The sequence below is a fragment of the Haliotis cracherodii genome, unplaced genomic scaffold, assembly GCF_022045235.1.
Source record: "Haliotis cracherodii isolate W230 unplaced genomic scaffold, xgHalCrac1.p SCAF_4, whole genome shotgun sequence".
In the NCBI taxonomy this organism is placed as follows: Eukaryota; Metazoa; Mollusca; class Gastropoda; order Lepetellida; family Haliotidae; genus Haliotis; species Haliotis cracherodii.
In genome coordinates this window covers 20,021,512-20,044,937 of record NW_027266297.1, presented here as the reverse complement: position 1 = coordinate 20,044,937, position 23,426 = coordinate 20,021,512, and the positions used below count along the sequence as shown (strand labels likewise).

The window sequence follows — 23,426 nt, the reverse complement described above, 5'->3', positions numbered from 1 at the left end:
TCAGCAATACCCAGCTATATGACGGCGGTCTGTAAAATAATCGAGTCTGGACCAGACAATCCTGTGATTGACATCATGAGCATCGATCCACGCAATTGGGATCGATGACATGTATCAACTAAGTCAGCGAGCCAGATATGGCGAAACAGCTGCCAAGGAACTGTGTGGATGTTCTGTTGTCCAATTGAGCCTGTGACCACACGGGCAACGCGAGAGTGTGTTTTGACCTGCTGTAAAGCGATGTGATGTTCATGGGTCTGTACAGCTTTCAAATTGCCGTCGATAACGATTATAGAGGTTTTGTGATGTGCAGTGATGCCTCCCCACGACAACACTCCCACCACCAAATGCAAAACGTTAAACACACACACGTCGTAAGGTTCCATCAGACGTTGATAGACACGGTGACGGCCATTAAAGCTTTGGGAGCAAAGATATGGCGCCGGAAGACTGAGGATTTGGGGAGTTTATAGTTAATGTCACATAAGAGATATCCCAACCACATGAAACCAAAGGTCAATCATGGAGAAGTTGGGATTCGGGGGAACGATCGTGGATCAAGGCACTTTAAGGGGACGCAACTCTGAAGGTGAATTTATAAAACTTAGACAACTGAACAAGTTGAAAGAGTACTTAGTTTATCATAACTATCTAATTTGTCTTATTTACAAAGATTGTGAAAGGCTATTCCGAACTAATCTGAATGCAATCTCATTAAAATCAGATCTTAGTTTTCGCTACCGCTAAACAAAGATCTGAGGACATTCCATTATGGGTCATGTCAGAACGACCTTTCACGAATTTTTGCCCGTCCAATGAAATGACTGACAAGAAATCGACATTAGCCAATCAGAAGGCAGCTTTCTCGAGCTTTACGACACTAGTTTCAAACTGGCCACTACGCTTCGAAACATATTTTGACGTATTCTCGATTAAAAAAAACCAAACTGATAAGAACAACATTCTGGAATGGCTTATAGATGGCCTAGATTGTATGGATATAATGATAAAACCCGTAACTGTCGTTCGGAATACCCCGTGTTAAATATTTCGTGGTTGCATGATTAGAAAACACATTCCGACTGTCACTTTCATGATCTGGTAAGCGACGCTCTGATTGGTTGGATGAAAGGTCGTTCTAACGTGACCCTTAATGGAATGTCCTCAGATCTTTGTTTAGCGACAGCGAGTACTAAGTTCTGATTTTAATGAGATTGATCTGAATGCGTTTGTTCAAATTACTCTTGCAATTTGCTGCAGATGTAAAACTGATCTGGACAGTCATTCCATACAACAAAAGGAAAACCAGCCTGTAGTGAAAAACCTTTATTACATATTTACACGGTATGGTGTACAAGCAGACAACTTGGGTCATATACACATACACATCATCTTATGTACAGCTATGGCAACACAGAATGATAAAGAATGCTGAAAGACATGACTTGAAAATACGAATATGAGTGGAAGCACGCTTGGAAGTCTGACAAGATCAACATACAACTGACCATCAATACAGTTATTTACGAGTGAGTGAGTGAGTGAGTTGGGTTTAACGCCGCTTTTAACATTATTCCAGTTATATCACGGCGTGTCAGCTTAATGTGGGAGGAAAGCCCGAAGTGATGCAGGTCTCAGACGTTTACCACTTCGGTGAAACCCACGAGCACGGGTATGGTGCTGACAAACCTAGAAACATAATCGGGGTGAACCGGGATTCGAACCCACAATCATAGGTTTCTGGCGTGTCCAGGGGACGCAACTCTGCACAGCGAATCGCGGCGCCTTAGACGACTGGGCCACCCGTGCCCCCAGTTATTTACGAATACATAGGACATCTATATATAGCAGTATCAGTACGTCAATATTTAGAAGTATTAAAACATCAATATTTAGAAGTACTATAACATCCATATATAGAAGTACCAGAACATTCATACATAGAAGTACCAGAACATCCATATATAGAAGTACCAGACAATCCATATATAGAAGTACTAGAACATCCATATATAGAAGTACCAGAACTGCCATATATAGAAGTTCCAGAACATCCATATATAGAAGTACCAGACCATCCATTTTAAGAAGTACCAGACCTTCCATATATAAGTACTAAAACTGCGATATACAGAGGTACTAGACCATCCATATATAGAAGTATCTGAACTGCCATATATAGAAGTTCCAGAACATCCATATATAGAAGTACCAGAACATCCATATATAGAAGTACCAGAACATCCACATATAGAAGTACCAGAACATCCATATATAGAAGTACCAAACCAACCAGACCATCCATATATAGAAGTACCAGAACATCCATATATAGAAGTACCAGACCATCCATATATAGAAGTACCTGACCATCCATGTATAGAAGTTCCAGAACATCCATATATAGAAGTACCAGAACATCCATATATAGAAGTACCAGAACATCCATATATAGAAGTACCAAACCATCCATATATAGAAGTACTAGACCATCCTTATATGGAAGTACCAGACCATCCATGTATAGAAGTTCCAGAACATCCATATATAGAAGTACCAGAACATCCATATATAGAAGTACCAGAATATTCATATATAGAAGTACCAGAACATCCATATATAGAAGTACCAGAACATCCATATATAGAAGTACCAAACCAACCAGACCATCCATATATAGAAGTATCAGACCATCCATGTATAGAAGAACCAGACCAACCAGAACATCCATATCTAGAAGTACCAGAAGTGCCATAAATAGAAGTACCAGAACTGCCATATATAAAAGTATCAGACCTCCTGGTACAAAACAGAAGATATTCCTCATATGAAATAATGAAACAAAATAAAGGAGTGGAAAACTGAAGAAGCTCTCCTTTAGGCTATTGTGTGTCATGATTCAAAGTCAAGCTGTCAGTTGAAAACCTCTCCCATAGTGAACAACTACAAATCGAACATCAGAGCCTGTGCCAGGAGACACAAAGTTGAAGACCCCATGCTTTACACACACAGACTCAGACACACACATCTGAAGGTCCTTTTCCCAAACTTGTTTGTTAGTTTATTGTTTAACCCCACACGCAGCAATATTCTAGCTATATGACAGTGGTCTGTAAATAATGGAGTCTGGACCAGACAATCCAGTGATTAATATCATGAGCATTGATCTACACAATGGAATACGATGACATGCATCAACCACGTCAGTGAGCCTGACCACCTGATCCCTTTCGTTACCTCCTATGACAAGCATGGTCGCCTTTACGGCAAGCATAGGTTAATGAACACCTATTCTAACCGGATCTTCACAGGTCCAAGCACATGTAGACAGATGACAGCAACTGGAGGCTATATTGTTGGAGGTGAAATAGTCATCATTATGCATCATTTATGTACATGAGAGAAAGTAATGTGCTTGGTCCTCAACCCATAACATAATATCACATAAGCTACAATGAACCTCACCGATTATATAGCATAACTTTTGACCAGTCATGTGAGTCAGATTATGTGCCCTATATCAATAAAATAACATGAGACTAGATTCCTATGTGCATTTGTATCAGTTAGTATTTGTCATTGAGTATCAAGAAAGTTAAATTGTTAAAACGAGGTGGAATAGGTTGTCTTTGAGAAGGGCCCACAAAGTTTTTAGGCACAGGGTCACTTGATATGTTGAATTAGGGGATAAACAAAACTTCATCTTGACCCAATAGGTTTAAAGTGGAGGTTTCAAATGTTAACTTCCACACATTGAATACTCAATAACACCCTCAAATCTGCAAACAAAATGTTTATCGACAATGTAAAATACAAAAGTAATTTTCTGTAGCTCTTCTGTCTTCGCGAAATTCAGAATGTGGAGAAAACAACTGCATTGAAAGCGTTCAATATTGATCAAACTTGATACTATACTATACTATAATGTGATACTATTGAGGCATCCAAACCGATATTAGAAAAAAAAGATAGAAAAGTATTCATATGCAGTCCAGAAGATTTACGGGAAGTTCATTTTACAATATGGTCAGCCAATATGAGCGAGCGAGTTTGGTTTTACGCCGCTTATAGCAATATTCCAGCAATATTACGGCGGGGGACACCAGAAATGGGCTTCACACATTGTACCCATGTCGGGATTCGAACCCGGGTCTTCGGCGTGATGAGCGGACGCTTTAACCACTAGGCTACCCGACCGCCCCTCAGCCAATATGAGAAAACAGACCAACATGGTAAAGGGCCACACTGATGCCATGATGTTTCATTTCAGTGTAATATAACAGCATTTTGTAGTATTGCTGATGACATGTTTCATTTCAATGTAATATACTAGCATATTGGTAGCTGATGACATGTTTCATTTCAGTGTAATATACTAGCATTTTGTAGTATTGCTGATGACATGTTTCATTTCAATGTAATATACTAGCATATTGGTAGCTGATGACATGTTTCATTTCAATGTAATATACTAACATATTGGTAGCTGATGACATGTTTCATTTCAGTGTAATATACCAGCATATTGGTAGCTGATGACATGTTTCATTTCAATGTAATATACTAGCATATTGGTAGCTGATGACGTTTCATTTCAATGTAATATACTAGCATATTGGTAGCTGATGACATGTTTCATTTCAATGTAATATACCAGCATATTGGTAGCTGATGACATGTTTCATTTCAGTGTAATATACTAGCATTTTGTAGTATTGCTGATGACATGTTTCATTTCAATGTAATATACTAGCATATTGGTAGCTGATGACATGTTTCATTTTAATGTAATATACTAGCATATTGGTAGCTGATGATGTTTCATTTTAATTTAATATACTAGTGTATTGGTAGTATAGCTGATGACATATTTGATTTCAATGTAATATATTAGCATAGATGCAGCTATTGTAAGCATGTTTCATGTCAATGTAATATACTAGTATATTGATAGCTGATGACATGTTTCATTTTAATGTTATATACTAGCGTATTGGTAGTATAGCTGATGACATATTTGATTTCAATGTAATATACCAGCATATTGGTAGTATGTGGCGGATGACATGATTCATTTAAATGTACTATACTAGCATCTTAGTAGTATAGCTGATGACATATTTGATTTCAATGTAACATACTAGCATATTGGTAGCTGATGTCATCATGTTTCATGTCAATGTAATATACTAGTATAATGATAGCTGATGATGTTTCATGTCAATGTAATATACTAGCATACTGGTAGTATAACTGACATCGTTTCATTTCAATGTTATATCCTAGCGTATTGGTAGCTGATGACATGTTTCATTTTAATTTAATATACTAGCATATTGGTAGTATAGCTGATGACAAATTTCATTTCAATCAAATCTAATAGCATATTGGTAGTTTACCTTACAGTTTTATGTCAAACCTGTTAAAACATAACTTATTAATCAACACAAATCATTGCCCTGACAAAACCATTGCAAACCGTAACAGTCAAGGGATTATTCACTTGCCTGATTTTGAAACATAAACATGAACAACGATAACAGATTGATACATTGATAAGTAAGTAACAGCACAGATAGGTCACAAGATATTGCAAGGAGATAACCCATGAAACACAGCACTTGCTAAAAGAAATGTCCTTTGTATCATTCCAAAATATTTTCATATCCAACCTTTCTTCCACAAAAGAACATTTGGGGAAGTTCCAACTTCTAAATATTGGCCTTCTGAGGTGATGAAGTAACAGAAGCAGTTGGACATGATCTACTTGGTTCTACAAGAACAATAGGATAATGATAGTGATAACAGTTAATTCACTGTTAAATAACAATATAGAAAACAATTACTTAGTCCTTTGTTATTTGGGGAAGGTTATCAAAACAATGACTGACATACATGTGGCAAGTTTAAAATTCATTATGTCACAAAACTGAATATCAGACACAAAAACATGGAAACACATTTGGCTGTTTCCAGGAGATATACCTGCACCTAGACCATTATTGTCTGCATACCTGGCACTATGTATATCCTCACAACACACACACCTGGCACTATGTATCTCCTCACAACACACACACCTGGCACTATGTATCTCCTCACAACACACACACCTGGCACTATGTATCTCCTCACAACACACACACCTGGCACTATGTATCTCCTCACAACACACACACCTGGCACTATGTATCTCCTCACAACACACACACCTAGCACTATGTATCTCCTCACAACACACACACCTGGCACTATGTATCTCCTCATAACACACACACCTGGCAGTATGCATCTATCACAAGACATCCCCCAAGGGTAGAACGGTATAATATATCAGGATTCAGACAGTGTGCTACCAGTATACAATGTTTTATATGATTATTTGTGAAAAGCGGTTTTGATTTGTCCTCATTGACTTTGTAAACTATCCTTCAATCTTATTAAAATCAGATCTTAGTTCTTGCTATTGCTAAACAAAGATCTGAGGAATCTCATTACAGGTAATATCAGAACAACCTTTTGTCTGACCAATCAGAGTGTCACTTACCAGATTGGGAAAAAGGGTAGTTTGAATGTATTTCTAAACATGCAACCACGAAAAGGTTAACATGACATATTCTAAACAACAGTTATGGGCTGTACAATCGATTCTGTCAAAATCATTATCTATCTCACGCCTCAACTGGGATACATATTTGAAAGAGACTTTGCTTGGTCGGGGAAGTACTGCCACACAATCTCAGCCATCTATTAAATACATTGTATTCCAGAAGTTTCTGTTGTTCAGTTGTCAAGTTTGAATCTATATTTTTCAAAGCGTTGGCTGGAATGGAATTGAGCAGTTGGACACTAGTGCCATAAAACTTGAGAAATCTGCCTCATGATTCGCTATTGTCATCATCTTGTTAGTTGATTCATTGGCTGGTCAAAGTATGTGAAAGGTCGTTTTGACGTGACCTGTAATGGGATGTCCTCAGATCTTGGTGTAGTGGTAGCGAGCACTAAGATCTGATTTGAATGAGATTGCAATATCCTTATGAAAATCATATTTGGAAATGTCCTCCTTATGAAGACATCCTACCTGACAATATCATTGCCATGTCCTAGGTATGTTGACAGTCTACCTGACAATATCATTGCCATGTCCTAGGTATGGTGACAGTCTACCTGACAATATCATTACTATGTCCTAGCTCTGTGGATACTGCTGAAATGACACAGTCACAAGAAAAAGGTCTTATTGCAAAGAATATATTCATCATGGTTCATGTCATAAATATATGTACATCATTTTCCAAACAAAATTAGTTATATAAAGTGTATAATGTATACAAACATGTTTCCAGTAATAATATCAACTGACTATCACAAAAGTTCAGACACTGTGAACATGAGTTGCTCTGTGTTGCTGGTGACCCTGACACAGGGTGACATGACCATCTGTCACATCGTCGCCATCCGTGACGGGTGACATCATCTCCATCTGTGGCTGCCATCTCCCACTCTGATCTGTGATGACAGTCTTGCTCTGTGTGGTAGTGTCTTTGTGGTAGTGTCTGTGTGGTAGTGTCTGTGTGGTAGTGTCGATGTGTGCAGATCCTTAGCACAAGCTGTAGAGGCAAAGTGAGTCCCTGAGTCCACACTGTGAGATTGTAATGCTCTCCCTGCTCCAGAGGTGGACTCAGATAGATTGACTGAGAAGATGGGTCCTCTCTGAAGGAGTATCAGGATCTTCTCTGTACAGGGACAAAAAGATGAATATAACAGACCAAAAACATATGTATTGACATGTCATATAAAGTATGTGATCCTTTGTATAGAATCAGACTCCTTCAAGATGCATGACATCATCAGGTCAGTAATCATTCAGATTGAATTCTAAAATCTTTGGGAATTTACAATATGCCATATCAGATAAGCTAAAGTGCAGACTATGCATACACAAGAACTGTAGGAAGTGTAACATGGTATATGTCAGGAAATTGCTCTTGTAGGTAGAGCTGTGTATTGGCAAAGAAATTGTATTGCAATATATTGTGATACAGTATCTGTATTGGGATACTTAATGCGATAAATATCAAAAGCTAATATATTTGACAGTGATTGACACTGATTGTACATGCAGATCTTATTTTCTACATACTAAGTAAATATTTTGATGACAAAATCAGCATGGTCAGTCACCCCTATTTTGTAGCCATGGATACAGTGGAAATAACAACTTGAAAGAAAAATCACTTTTGGATATCCGCTGTATTGTCAATCAGTTTTGAAAGGAAACATCATATGTGAAGGAACATGATGAATTTCTCGGTAGATTTCAGGTTAAAACAAACAAATAATAATGAAACTTGTTATATATTTTTGAAAAGTGTATTGCAGTATACTGATATACCATGCAGCCCTACTTGTAGACACTTGAAGAACATGGCGCATAATACCTCAAATATTGTACAATATAATGATATATTAACCAAGTAGAAACACATCAAAATCAAAGGAGTTGAAGAGAGTGTGAGTTGGGTTTAACACCGCTTTTAACAGTATTCCAGTCATATCACGGCGTGTCAGCTTAATGTGGGAGGAAAGCCCGAAGTGATGCAGGTGTCAGACGTTTACTTCTCACTGTAGGCTGGTGTACACACAAAATGTTCCAGAATATGGCCTGTTGAGGAAAGTGATGCAGGTCTCAGACGTTTACCACTTTGGTGAAACCCACGAGAACGGGTATGGTGCTGACAAACCTAGAAACATAATTGGGGCGAACTGGGATTCGAACCCACAATCATAGGTTCTGGCACAACTCTGCACAGCGAATAGCGGCGCCTTAAACTACTGGGCCACCCGTGCCCCCGAAGAGAGGTTGAAGAGGTATGTACACCATACAAGATACACTCAACAGGCCGTATTCTGGAACATTTTGTGCGTACACCAGCCTACAGTGAGAAGTAAACGTCTGAGACCAGCATCACTTCGGGCTTTCCTCCCACATTATGCAGACACGCCGCGATAAACCTGGAATACTGTTAAAAGCAGCGTTAAACCCAACTCACTCACTCACTCACTCACTCCAGTGAGTAACTGACAGAAGTGTGCCACTAATTAAATCTGTTGCCTGTGATACAGTGATAGATGATTATAAAATATTAATTGAAAGATGTATCCTTACAAACATCATATAAACCTATATTACACATTCTTGAAGAAGTTAATTTTTAGTATGAACATGATTAAAATATTGTTGGAACATTTTGGAATAAATATGACCATAAATTCAGTTTTCAAAATATTCAGTCTGAAACCAATCTGCTCCTAAACAATAAAGATGACAACACGAAATAGTTCAATGTTAGCACTGACCTATTGCAGCAGGGTATGCACGAGAAGAGACAGCAGGGCTTGTGGTCCTGCTGGTACACGGAGGAATTGGGGGGCTCGGTACACTCGTCTATAAACTTCATCAGGTCAGTCTTGGGGAAGCCATGCTCGTAGCAATGCTGGAAGAGGAAGAAAACAAATACAAACAAGTATTTGTCACAGAGTGACGAAATATCCCCCGCCTGTACACCATAGTACCAAATATGAAGACAATCCAGCGATTAGTTCATGAGATATTGTGGCAACACCGTTTTCCAACTCCAAAAACAGATTTGCCTGCTGTGACCTTGAAAATGGGGTCAAGGTCACCAAATCTGACAGGTGTATGCGGTGTCTGTATATACACTATAGTTCCAAATATGAAGACAATCCAGAGATTAGTTCATGAGATATCGCGGCAACACTGTTTTCCAACTCCAAAAGCAGATTTGCCTGCTGTGACCTTGAAAATGGGGTCAAGGTCACTAAAACCGACTGGTGTCTGCGGAGTCTGTATATACACCATAGTTCCAAATGTGAAGACAATCCAGAGATTAGTTCTTGAGATATTGCGGCAACACCGTTTTCCAACTCCAAAAGCAGATATGCCTGCTGTGACCTTGAAAATGGGGTCAAGGTCACCAAAACCGACTGGTGTCTGCGGAGTCTGTATATACACCATAGTTCCAAATATGAAGACAATCCAGTGTTTAGTTCTTGAGATATCGCGGCAACAAACAGGTGGGACGGACGGACGTACGGACGGACGTACGGACGGTCGTGAATACTATATCCCCCGCTTCGCGCTTTCGCGCGGCGGGGGATAATAAACAAATGAAAGAACCTTTGACCTTCAAAACACTGACAGATTTGGAGAGTTGCAGCTTGTCCTGTCTAATTTGGATTAATCACACCAGTATTGGTTAAATTTATCAGCAAAATTACAGTGTGATAGCAGTTTTAACCAAAATCTTGTGAGTATGTTTTGACCCCAAAATGTTATTGACATACATGTCTTGCTGTCAAGTGTAAGATGTGTCTATATAGCATACATATACAACACCAAGCAACTGACTGTGAGAAACCAGTGATCGAGGGTTTGATTACCGCTTCTCCCCGATAATGTTTCTAAGTTTGTCAGCACCATAAACGTATCCGTGGGTTTCACTAAAGTGGTAAATGTCCGAGACCTGCATCACTCAGGGCTTTCCTCCCACATCCAGCTGACACGCCATGTCATAACTGGAATACTGTTCACAGCAGCGTTCAACCCAACTTACTCACTCACTGAACAAAATTAAACCAGTACATGAATATCTGTCCAGCTATTCTTTCAAAAGGAATCTAAGGTCAGTCTTACTCATACTCTCTGTCTGGTAGTTTGCCAACTAACTTATTGTCTCTTACCCACTAACTATCCTCGAATCAAATCTGAGTCCAAATTTGTTGGGATGTCCCCCATAAACCCCAAAAACATGCCTGACAATGATAGACACAGGGACATTGAACTGGCTCTGCTAGGTTTGATAAGATGGGCTAATAACCGGAGATATAATCATGAGGGTTTTTACTGCAGAGTAATAAGGCCATTGTTGTTGAAGGGAAACAATTATTGTTTTTTAAAATAAAACTTGTAAAACTATTTGAGTTTTCCGATGATACTTGGCTACATTAGATAATAATTGGCCAAATGGACTAACACATTCCATGCCGACACACAACTGAGTTCATGTTGCATATTCACAGCTAGATCTATCTTTTCTTGACATTTGTGATGTAGAATGGCAGCATCAACACCCTTAGTTCAGGTTAATTCGGAGGCAGGGGAGTAGCCTGGTAGTTAAAGCATTTGCTTGTCAAGCCAAAAGACCCGGGTTCGATTCCCCACCTGGGTACAATGTATGAAGCCCATGTCTGGTGTCCCTGGCTGTTATATTGCTGGAATATTGCTAAAAGCGGCGTTAAACTATACTCACTCACTCAGGCTAGTTCCTTACAATTTCATTATCTGTAATTATTTCCTGACCTCAGGTATTGGTCTACAGAGCATCCTCACCTTAATGGTCTCGTACGTGTCCATGATGACTGCGATGAAGAGACTGAGGACAATGTAGATGAAGAGGCTGATGAAGACGTAGAGGTAGGTGCGACTGAAGTACCAGATGAGGTCACTTTCTGTCTCTGTTGCAGAGAATGTCACGAACATATCGTCACCATTAACAAGGGAGAACAGACACTCAGAGGCAGTGCTGAGGTGGCGGAACTGCAAACACACAAACAGAAAGTACCTCAACACATGTCGTAAGGGCCATCGTTTAAAAGAGTTAACTCATTTTAACTAAATAACATGATTTCAGGGCATCATATTTAAAATGTCTGTTTATCATCAAATGTTTTTACTCAGAAAGGCCTTTAAAATTCAAGTCACAACAAACTGCTTACCAATAATCCCCACCCCTCATATATATACACACTGCCCTGCTCCAATCCCCTGACCCAACCCATCCCCACCAGCCCTATATATACACACTGCCCTGCCCTGATGCCCCACCCCACCCATATATACACACTGCCCTGCTCAAATCCTCCGACCCACCCCATCCCCATCCTGACCATATATACACACTGCCCTTCCCTGCCCTGCCCTGATGCCCCACCCGGCCGATATATACACCTTGTCCTGCTCCAATCCCCTGACCCACCCCATCCCCACCCTGACCATATATACACACTGCCCTGCCCTGCCCTGCCCCACCCCACCCATATATACATACTGCCCTGCCCTGATGCCCCAACCCACCTATATATATACACTGCCCTGCCCTGATGCCCCACCCCACCCCACCTATATATACACACTGCCCCGATGTCCCACCCCACCCATATATACACACTGCCCTGCTCCAATCCCCTGACCCATCCCATCCCCACCCCATCTATATACACACACTGCCCTGCCCTGATGCCCCAACCCGCCCTACCTATATATGCACACTGCCCTGATGCCCCACCCCACCTATATATACACACTGCCCTGATGCCCCATCCCACCTATATATATACTCGGACCCCATGGTACCGCGGCATTCATCGTATCGCGGCATTTGTGATTTCCGATAGTTCACGCGGGACACGCCTCTTAGCGGCAGTGTATTAATGCAAATCAGTAACCACGAAGTGCTCACTTCGTAAACAATTTCAATTTCCTCGGAATGTTCCGTCTGCTGTAAGTAAGGAGTTATTAATCAGTAATACATATTTCTAGCATCTGTTGTAATATTGCCTTACCCCCATCTATCAATGGCCAACGATATAACCCGCAGTTCCCCAAGTAAACTTTCTCTATCGACCTGAACTAAACCATCTGCATATTCATGGCGACTAATGAGGTAACGGAAGTTACGTAGTCCGCACATTTTTTCCCGCTCTGTGCCCAGAATCTATTGGGAGATCATAAGGGCCATAATGCCAAACTTAGAAATACGTTCTTCACTATTAACCAAAAGATAAATACATACTTTGGGCATACTAGGAGTGCTTTTTATATATTTATTGTTGACTTTTAACATTTTTCCATTTTGTGACAAATTATTGTCATCCAATTTTTTATAAACAGTCTTAAAATATCATTTCTGATATTTTGATGTTGACTTATAAAAATATTTTTCTCTTACTTTTCGGTAAATATGCATTGAATACCTATTGCTGATAACACATTTAGAATTTTATTTGTGCTGTCTTTGCACTTGTCTGGACAAATCACTGATGTCTGGCATGATCATACCAAGTGGTTGGTAGAATTATGTCCTCTTTTTGTCCAATTCGGACCTCCATACACAACTTTTCTCTGTACCGCGATACGATGGAGTTCTCTCCCTTGTCAAACAGAGCGCGAGCCCCGGCTTTTACTCGGAGCTACTGATGTAAATAATGAACTTTTATCAGTAAAATATGCATCGTTTGATAACATGAATGATATCTGATACAGAGAACACGAATAAACATAAAGGTTAGTGAGTGCATTTTGTTCCGTTTAGCGTACATGACAAGTACCCGCGATACCCCGAGGTTGCAGGCTATATATACACTGCCCTGCCCTGATGCCCCACCCCATCCATATATACACACTGCCCTGCCCTGATGCCCCCCCCCCCCCCAACTATATATACACACTGCCCTGCCCTGATGCCCCCCCCCCACCTATATATACACACTGCCCTGATGCCCCATCCCACCTATATATACACACTGCCCTGCCCTGATGCCCCACCCCATCTATATATACACACTGCCCTGCCCTGATGCCCCACCCCATCTATATATACACACTGCCCTGCCCTTATGCCCCACCCCATCCATACATACACACTGCCTTGCCCTGATGCCCCACCCCACCCTACCTATATATACACACTGCCCTGATGCCCCATCCCACCTATATATACACACTGCCCTGCCCTGATGCCCCACCCCATCCATATATACACACTGCCCTGCCCTGATGCCCCCCCCCCCCCCCCCCCCCCCCCCCACACCTATATATACACACTGCCCTGATGCCCCATCCCACCTATATATACACACTGCCCTGCCCTGATCCCCCCCCCCCCCCCCACACCTATATATACACCCTGCCCTGATGCCCCATCCCACCTATATATACACACTGCCCTGATGCCCCATCCCAACTATATATACACACTGCCCTGCCCTGATGCCCCACCCCACCTATATATACACAGTGCCCTGCCCTGATGCCCCACCCCACCTATATATAAACACTGCCCTGCCCTGATGCCCAACCCCACCTATATATATATATACACACTGCCCTGCCCTGATGCCCCACCCCAACTATATATACACACTGCCCTGCCCTGATGCCCCAACCCACCTATATATAAACACTGACGTGCCCTGATGCCCCACCCCACCTATATATATATACACTGCCCTGCTCAAATTCCCCCGCCCCACCCCGCCCCACCACCCCTATATATACACCCTGCCCTGCCCTGATGCCCCATCCCACCTATACATACACACCGCCCTGCTCCAATCCCCCGACCCACCCCACCCCACCTATACATACACACTGCCCTGCCCTGATGCCCCACCCCACCTGTACATACACACTGCCCTGCCCTGATGCCCCACCCCACCTGTACATACACACTGCCTTGCTCCAATACCCCTCCCACCTGTACATACACACTTAATATTACAACTAACCACCTTTTTATTATCACCCTCCCTTGTAAACTTAAATACACCATTGGTGATTAATACATTGAATATGATATCAATATATAAGATACACAACTGATGTCAGCTAGTTTTAAAATTTTAGGGTCCAGGTGTTTATACCTAATTGCTCGATATTTAATATCAAAATTTACCCTACCCCGACTGCGAAAGTCTGCAAGGTTGAAGCGGTTGTTAAACTCCAAAGTACGACTGGTGTCAGCAGGAGAGGTAGCTTACCTTCATGTGGTATGGTCCTAGTACCAGCCACCCACAGAACGTGAAGCCAAAATAGATGGCAAGGGTGCACACCAGGAATCTCAACACATTGGGGAAAGCCTTCTTAAGTGTAATTATAAGTATCTGGAAAAATAGGTTGAAACAAGTTCAGACAATAGGAAGCCAATTCTTTTAATAGTTCCTGAAAATATCTTAAATATCAGTCCAGCTAAGACCAAGTTTGATCAGTTTCCTACATATGCTTTATCATCAAGATCCACGGAGCCTCTCCAAATCAGAGACAATCAATGGTGGTTGCACTACGAGAACAGCCTATGTAGGGTTCATCCTTGCTTTGCCAGGGAATTATACTTCCTTTCTATTATGATAAATACCCAGGACCCATCTGTTACCATAGCTGGGTTTGTGTCTTCCCTGCTGTGTGTCTTAAATAACTGGGAGTGAACAGTAGTATGGCTGGGGACACCAGAAATGTGCTGAAATCTTTGCGTTATATAATATTAGGTCATATCATGAAGAAACATTCTGCTTGGGCCATACAGTAACACTGCTTGGACCATACAGTAACATTGTTTGGACCATACAGTGACACTGCTTGGACCATACAGTAACATTGCTTGGACCATACAGTAACATTGCTTGGACCATACAGTGACACTGCTTGGACCATACAGTAACATTGCTTGAATCATACAGTAACTCTGCTTGGACCATACAGTAACATTGCTTGGACCATACAGTAACATTGCTTGGACCATACAGAAACATTGCTTGGACCATACAGTAACATTGCTTGGACAATACAGTAACATTGCTTAGCCCATACAGTAACATTGTTAGGACCATACAGTAACACTGCTTGGACCATACAGAAACATTGCTTGGACCATACAGAAACATTGCTTGGACCATACAGTAACACTGCTTGGATCATACAGTAACATTGCTTGGACCATACAGTGACACTGCTTGGACCATACAGTAACATTGCTTAGCCCATACAGTAACATTGTTAGGACAATACAGAAACACTGCTTGGACCATACAGTAACACTGCTTGGACCATACAGTAACACTGCTTGGACCATACAGTAACATTGCTTGGACCATACAGAAACATTGCTTGGACCATACAGTAACATTGCTTGGACCATACAGTAACACTGCTTGGACCATACAGAAACATTGCTTGGACCATACAGAAACATTGTTAGGACAATACAGTAACACTGCTTGGACCATACAGTATCATTGTTAGGACAATACACTAACATGGCTTGGACCATACAGTAACATTGTTAGGACAATACAGTAACACTGCTTGGACCATACAGTAACACTGCTTGGACCATACAGTAACACTGCTTGGACCATACAGTAACATTGCTTGGACTATACAGAAACATTGCTTGGACCATACAGTAACATTGCTTGGACCATACAGTAACACTGCTTGGACCATACAGAAACATTGTTAGGACAATACAGTAACACTGCTTGGACAATACAGTATCATTGTTAGGACAATACACTAACATTGCTTGGACCATACAGTAACATTGTTAGGACAATACAGAAACACTGCTTGGACCATACAGAAACATTGCTTGGACCATACAGAAACATTGCTTGGACCACACAGTAACACTGCTTGGATCATACAGTAACACTTCTTGGACCATACAGTAACACTGCTTGGACCATACAGTAACAGTGCTTGGACCATACAGTAACACTGCTTGGACCATACAGTAACATTGCTTGGACCATATAGTAACACTGCTTGGACCATACAGTAACACTGCTTGGACCATACAGAAACATTGTTAGGACAATACATTAACATTGCTTGGACCATACAGTAACATTGCTTGGACCATACAGTTACATTGCTTGGACCATACAGAAACATTGCTTGGACCATACAGTAACATTGTTAGGACAATACAGAAACACTGCTTGGACCATACAGAAACATTGCTTGGACCATACAGAAACATTGCTTGGACCATACAGTAACACTGCTTGGACCATACAGAAACATTGCTTGGACCATACAGTAACATTGTTAGGACAATACACTAACATTGCTTGGACCATACAGTAACATTGTTAGGACAATACAGAAACACTGCTTGGACCATACAGAAACATTGCTTGGACCATACAGAAACATTGCTTGGACCACACAGTAACACTGCTTGGACCATACAGTAACACTGCTTGGACCATACAGTAACACTGCTTGGACCATACAGTAACATTGCTTGGACCATACAGTAACATTGCTTGGACCATACAGTAACATTGCTTGGACCATACAGTAACACTGCTTGGACCATACAGTAACACTGCTTGGAACATACAGTAACATTGCTTGGACCATACAGAAACATTGCTTGGACCATACAGTAACACTGCTTGGACCATACAGTAACATTGCTTGGATCATACAGTAACACTGCTTGGACCATACAGTAACATTGCTTGGATCATACAGTAACACTGCTTGGACCATACAGTAACATTGCTTGGACCATACAGAAACATTGCTTGAACCATACAGAAACATTGCTTGGACCATACAGAAACACTGCTTGGACCATACAGTAACATTGCTTGGACCATACAGAAACATTGCTTGGACCATACAGTAACATTGCTTGGACCATACAGTAACACTGCTTGGACCATACAGTAACATTGCTTGGACCATACAGTAACATTGTTTTACACCAATCATGGAGTTATCCCAGCCACAGTGGACATCCAGTTCAGGCAGGGACAGACAACAGATGCAGCACCAGGTGCCAGTGTACAACTGTGGACTCACATTGTATTTCTCGAAGAAGCCAAGGTAGCGTAGAACACCCATCCAGGCCATGAGACAGCCGATGCCCAGCGTCACGCTGCCAATGTCATAGTTCTTAGAGGAACTGGAAAACTTCTGTAAGTAGAGAATGTGAATAGACACCCAGTGATCAATAGAGCGAGCAACATTGCTCCAGCAGTCAGTGTATGATGTGGCTTTTCAGCTAGCCCTGTCTTATTGTGTGTCACTGTACCCCTAGTGCTATCCATTTACAAGTCCCAGTGATCAATAGAGTGAGCAACATTGCTCCAGCAGTCAGTGTATGATGTGGCTTTTCAGCTAGCCCTGTCTTATTGTGTGTCACTGTACCCCTAGTGCTATCCATTTACGAGTCCCAGTGATCAATAGAGTGAGCAACATTGCTCCAGCAGTCAGTGTATGATGTGGCTTGTCAGCTAGCCCTGTCTTATTGTATGTCATTGTACCCCTAGTGCTATCCATTTACAAGTCCCAGTAATATAAAATATTTTCTCATGGCCTCACTGCTTCTTGAGTTTATTGCAGGTCGACAATTTCATGGCCATGTCTCAATAGCCAGATTTATTCAGATTTTCACATGCATAACAATACCCTGGGTATGTCCTGGTGTCAACCTCAGAATATCAGCTGATATTTTTGGGATAGGTTAAACTGACAAACCTTTGAACATGTTGGAACCATAGCATATTTCTGAGTGCATTTTATATAGTTAAAAGGATATGTTTTATAATAATTTGTTCACTTACAGTTTTTTTCATGAACAAGAGGAAGGAGAAATTGTAAATACAAAAGTACAAATTGTGTTGCAATGTCACTGAGTTTGCCAGTTACATGTAGTAAGGGAGGTAACTCTGCCACACACCTGATCTTCCAGCTGTATCTTGAAGGAGGAACCGACGACAGTCAGAGCATCATTGACAACAATCAGGATGTACCACATATTTAAGAAATCAGTCTGTTCTGCTAGGGAGAGCTTTTTCCCAAACCGGTTCATGAAAAATTTGACTGTTTGCTGGAATGATAGCATTAAGATAGATAAACAAGAGAAACAGTTACACAATAAAATGACACACAATAATAATGTCATAAGACACTCGACCTACAAACAACATTTGGACATACACATAAATGACTAAGTAAACATAGGAATGATCCAGAAAAGTGGAGTTTTTAACACGACTGCCATGGGAACTGTCCTTGAAAATATGACCTAGTCATGACCAACTTTTTTCAGTGGGATCATTTGTCAGAAACCATGCAGGTTACATTGATCTAAAAGCTTTGTTACAGAAGGCAGGAAGGAAGGAAGGGAGGGAGGTAGGAAGGAAGGAGGGGGAGGAAGGAACAATGGAAGGAAGGTAGGAAGGAACGAAGGAGGGGGAGGAAGGAAGGAAGGAAGGATGGAAGGAAGGAAGGAACGAAGGAGGGGAGGAAGGAAGGAAGGATGGAAGGAAGGATGGATGGAAGGTAGGAAGGAACGAAGGAAGGGGGAGGGAGGAAGGAAGGAAGGATGGAAGGAAGGAAGGTAGGAAGGAACGAAGGAGGGGAGGAAGGAAGGAAGGAAGGATGGATGGAAGGAAGGTAGGAAGGAAGGAAGGAGGGGGAGGAAGGAAGGAAGGAAGGATGGAAGGAAGGAAGGTAGGAAGGAACAAAGGAGGAGGGAGGAAGGAAGGATGGAAGGAAGGATGGATGGAAGGTAGGAAGGAACGAAGGAAGGGGGAGGAAGGAAGGAAGGATGGAAGGATGGATGGAAGGAAGGAAGGTAGGAAGGAACGAAGGAGGGGAGGAAGGAAGGAAGGATGATGGAGGGTAGGAAGGAATGAAGGAGGGGAGGAAGGAAGGATGGATGGAAGGTAGGAAGGAACGAAGTTGGGGGGAGGAAGGAAGGAAGGATGGAAGGAAGGTAGGAAGGAAGGAGGGGAGGAAGGAAGGAAAGATGGAAGGAAGGTAGGAAGGAATGAAGGAGGGGAGGAAGGAAGGAAGGATGGAAGGAAGGAAGGTAGGAAGGAACAAATGAGGGGGAGGAAGGAAGGAAGGATGGAAGGAAGGATGGAAGGAAGGAAGGTAGGAAGGAAAGAAGGAGGGGGAGGATCGAAGGAAGGTTGGAAGGAACGAAGGAGGGGAGGAAGGAAGGAAGGATGAAAGGAATGTAGGAAGGGAGGGAGGGAGGAAGGAAGGAAGGAAGGGGGGAAGGAATGAAGGAAGGAAGGATGGAAGGAAGGTAGGAATGAAGGAAGGAAGGAACAAAGGAAGGGAGGGAGGAAGGAAGGAATGACATATTATGACCAACAGTCTATTACAACTAGGGCTGGGACAAGTCCAAATTTACTACCCGGGTACCTGACCCGTGAAGATCCGCGGCAGAATAGGTCTTCAGCAACCCATGCTTGCCATAACAGGTGACTATGCTTGTCGTAAGAGGCGACTAACGGGATAGGGTGGTCAGACTCGCTGACTAGGTTGATGCATGTTATCGATCCCAATTGCATGGATTGATGCTCATGATGCCAATCACTGGATTCTCTGGTCCAGACTTGATTATTTACAAACCGTCACATAGCTGAAACATTGCTGAGTGTGGCGTTAAACAACAAACAAAAAACAAAACCGGTTACCTGACCCTCTATTACCGGAACCTACTCGGATACCTGCTGTATGTCTCAAAGACATGACCACAACATGTCCATTTGGGAAATGCATTTAGAGACACATATAAAACAATCTAGTCATGTATACACTGAAGTTGTCTGAAGCATTATCTTTATTCAAACATATAAACGTCAGAAGGCATGTATGCACTGTCAGAAAGAAATGTGACCATTAGTGACTTGTAGTGTAACCATTGAGGTATAGAGAATGTTGGTTCCCAAACAATACATCACATGCCTAAACACGGGTCCAGTAGTTCTGTGTGTACCTGGGTCCTACTCAGTGCCCACCTAATCTTATTACCAGAGTACATTTAAGGGTACTTGTGTCCCCTCCTGTACCACTCACCTGCTTCAGCACCTGGGCTCTGTATATTGAGCGCAAACACAGGAAGAGTGACAGAATACAGAGAATGATAATTAACGCATCGTAGATGATCAGCCCTCTCCGGTACGATGACTCTGAAACACACAACACTCTTGTAAGCATGGTAACAGTAACGAAACAGAATAATGTATGTTCGACTCTTTGTTGTCAGGGGCCCATTCCAAACAGCAATCTTGATGAACGTAACTCCCATGCTTTAACATAGACTTACGCCAATTGTTGCGCGAAGATTGCTTTGTGGAACAGTGCCCAGGATTCCTACAATCATGGTAATAGTCACACAAACACCCCAATATCGCCATTACCGCAAGGATATGATTCTGACATGTTTTTATGATGATGAAGTTGAATGAATTCCTTTCTGCTGAAAACTGTAAACAACTTACCATATTCGACGTCATAATCGCCCAGGGCGCTCACAAATTTAGAAATAGGGGGCTCCTCTTAGCACATGATTAGAATATTATTTTGGTAAAATAAAAACAGCATTGAAAGATAAATTTCATAGTTTATGCTGACAGCCTGAAATGTTTATGTACGACAGATATATTTTCCCAGAATTTAATTGCCCATAATTAAGGGTGCATATAACCCATAAATGCGTAGTATATGAAAATAAATAAGTCTTGTGCACATTGATCAATCGAAAGGGGTGCTAATTGGGATTGTTCACTAGCCATATATTAGCAAATATCGCTGTGGGCACTTATTAGTGCGAGAGGCTTATTATGTCGAATACAGTAACACTTTTTCTCCCACTAGTAAATCTGATGAGGCCATCAGTGCCTGAGAACCAATCTATTAATATTTCTTCGACCTAAGAAAAGACATGTAATGAAAATGTAGGTAATTCCTCTGAACCTTAATTTCAAAAGTCAGAACTTCAAGGTTCCAGCAGAATCCATATCAACAATGTGACCAATCATAAGTACATGGCTTGTCCACAACAGTGGAACTACAACCGGTACAGCTGGAGTGACAATATCAATTCTAACCATGTCATAACATAACAAACATCGTTAAATATTCTATTTATCATATAATTCAAGCTGATTTTGTCTGACTTGACTTGTCAAACTAAGTGCTCGAAATGAAACCTGTATCACCTAACTACTTCTATCCGTGTTCACACACCAGATAGAAAGTAGTTCTTTAGTTCCAACCTGAGAGACTAATGGAAATAGGGCTGGGACGAGTCCGAACTTACAGCCCTATTACCCAACCCTACCCAGGTACCCACTGTAGGTCACAAAATGTCCGATTGGGCATTTTTTTACCGTAGCACTGGCAAAACGTATTAACATACATGTATTAAACAATCTGGTCATGCATACACTGAAGTTGACTCAAGTTATATCTATATTCAAAGATTTGAAAAGTCAGAAGGAATGGGTGCATAGTCAGAAAGAAATACGAACATTTGTGACTTGTAGTGTAACCATACAGTTCTAGATAGTTTTTGTCATTAAACAATATATCATGTGACTAACCACGGGTCCGGGTAGTCCTGTGGGTACCCGGGTCCTCCTCAGTACCCACCCGACCCCGGTACCCGAGTTACCCGTCTCAGCCTTTAATGGAAACTAGCATAGGAAAATTATAAGAATGATTTGGCACAACCAAACTTAAGACAAACATATGCCTCATTTGCTGGAAAGGTAGGAAATGCTTTACAAAACGTGACACATCATAATGGTCTGCAGTTGTCAGGGCGTAGGAATACTTGTATAGAAATTAGAACAGCTGCCATTTGCAAACAGATGATCAGCCACTTTTAAACATTCAGCGTTTAATAATTTTGTTATAGCAGACACGGAACTTGGCAGAAAATGTTTTGGAACATACAAACAGGCCAGATGCCAGCCAATCTTTGTTTTACCAAAGGCATAAAGCCATGATGTGGCAGTGCTGCTACTGGAATCTTGACCTTGAGTCAAAAGTGGCCTTGAACTTGGACCAGTGGCGATACATGACATCACCTTTGTTGAGAAGGACGATATCAGTTTATCGTCACTAGGCAGAGATAGTCAACTTTATGAGTAATACATATCCCTATCTCAATCATGTCAATGACAATCAGATAAATATGCATATCATGGAAACTGTAACCATGGCAACTATGACACTGAAATGTCTCATGCTTATCCCAACATATCATTGAATGACATGTACCACCTTCTTAATCTCCTTCAAACAATGAAGTATTTGGCAACAATTCTTATGAGTTGTAGTAGATCGTGACATGAAAATATATTCACCTTCTGACAAGATCTGGCCATGACACTGCAACTCAGTGACATCAGCATTGAGGGTCACTAAGACCTGACCGTCTCGCTCGTTGTTGTCATACATAATCTGCAGCAATCAAAAACAAACACAACTTGACTGAGCCCTTGCAGCTGAGACAAGATAATCAATGATACTGTATTTAGAATTACAATAATCCATCACATGTTAATCACCATACAGGATGTTGAGAGAGTTGTGTTTAACATGTTTAACGAGGCCAATAACAGTATTCCAGTTATATCACAGCGTGTCAGGAGGAAAACCCAAAGTGATACAGGTCTTACTACTTCGGTGAAACCCCTGAGGATGGGTACAGTACTGACAAACCTACAAACATAATCGGGGCGAAACCAGGATTTGACCAACAATCATAGGTTTCTGGCGTGCCCAAGGGAAGATCACACTTTGC

The 23,426-nt window shown here is 41.5% G+C and overlaps 1 protein-coding gene across 1 annotated transcript in view; it reads right to left on the bottom strand.

Moving 5' to 3' along the window:
- Window positions 1-1,311: 1,311 nt before the first annotated feature.
- LOC139478956 (mucolipin-3-like) overlaps window positions 1,312-23,426 on the bottom strand; it is a 37,830-nt gene continuing 15,715 nt past the window's right edge. The window contains exons 7-14 of the mRNA XM_071261674.1: window positions 22,987-23,083; window positions 20,690-20,802; window positions 18,555-18,704; window positions 17,675-17,788; window positions 14,842-14,964; window positions 11,414-11,620; window positions 9,361-9,497; window positions 1,312-7,736 (exon numbers count right to left, since the gene is read on the bottom strand). Of these exons, the coding sequence (XP_071117775.1) occupies window positions 7,682-7,736; window positions 9,361-9,497; window positions 11,414-11,620; window positions 14,842-14,964; window positions 17,675-17,788; window positions 18,555-18,704; window positions 20,690-20,802; window positions 22,987-23,083 (996 nt within the window). The 3' untranslated portion in view covers window positions 1,312-7,681. The remainder of the gene's footprint in view (window positions 7,737-9,360; window positions 9,498-11,413; window positions 11,621-14,841; window positions 14,965-17,674; window positions 17,789-18,554; window positions 18,705-20,689; window positions 20,803-22,986; window positions 23,084-23,426) is intronic.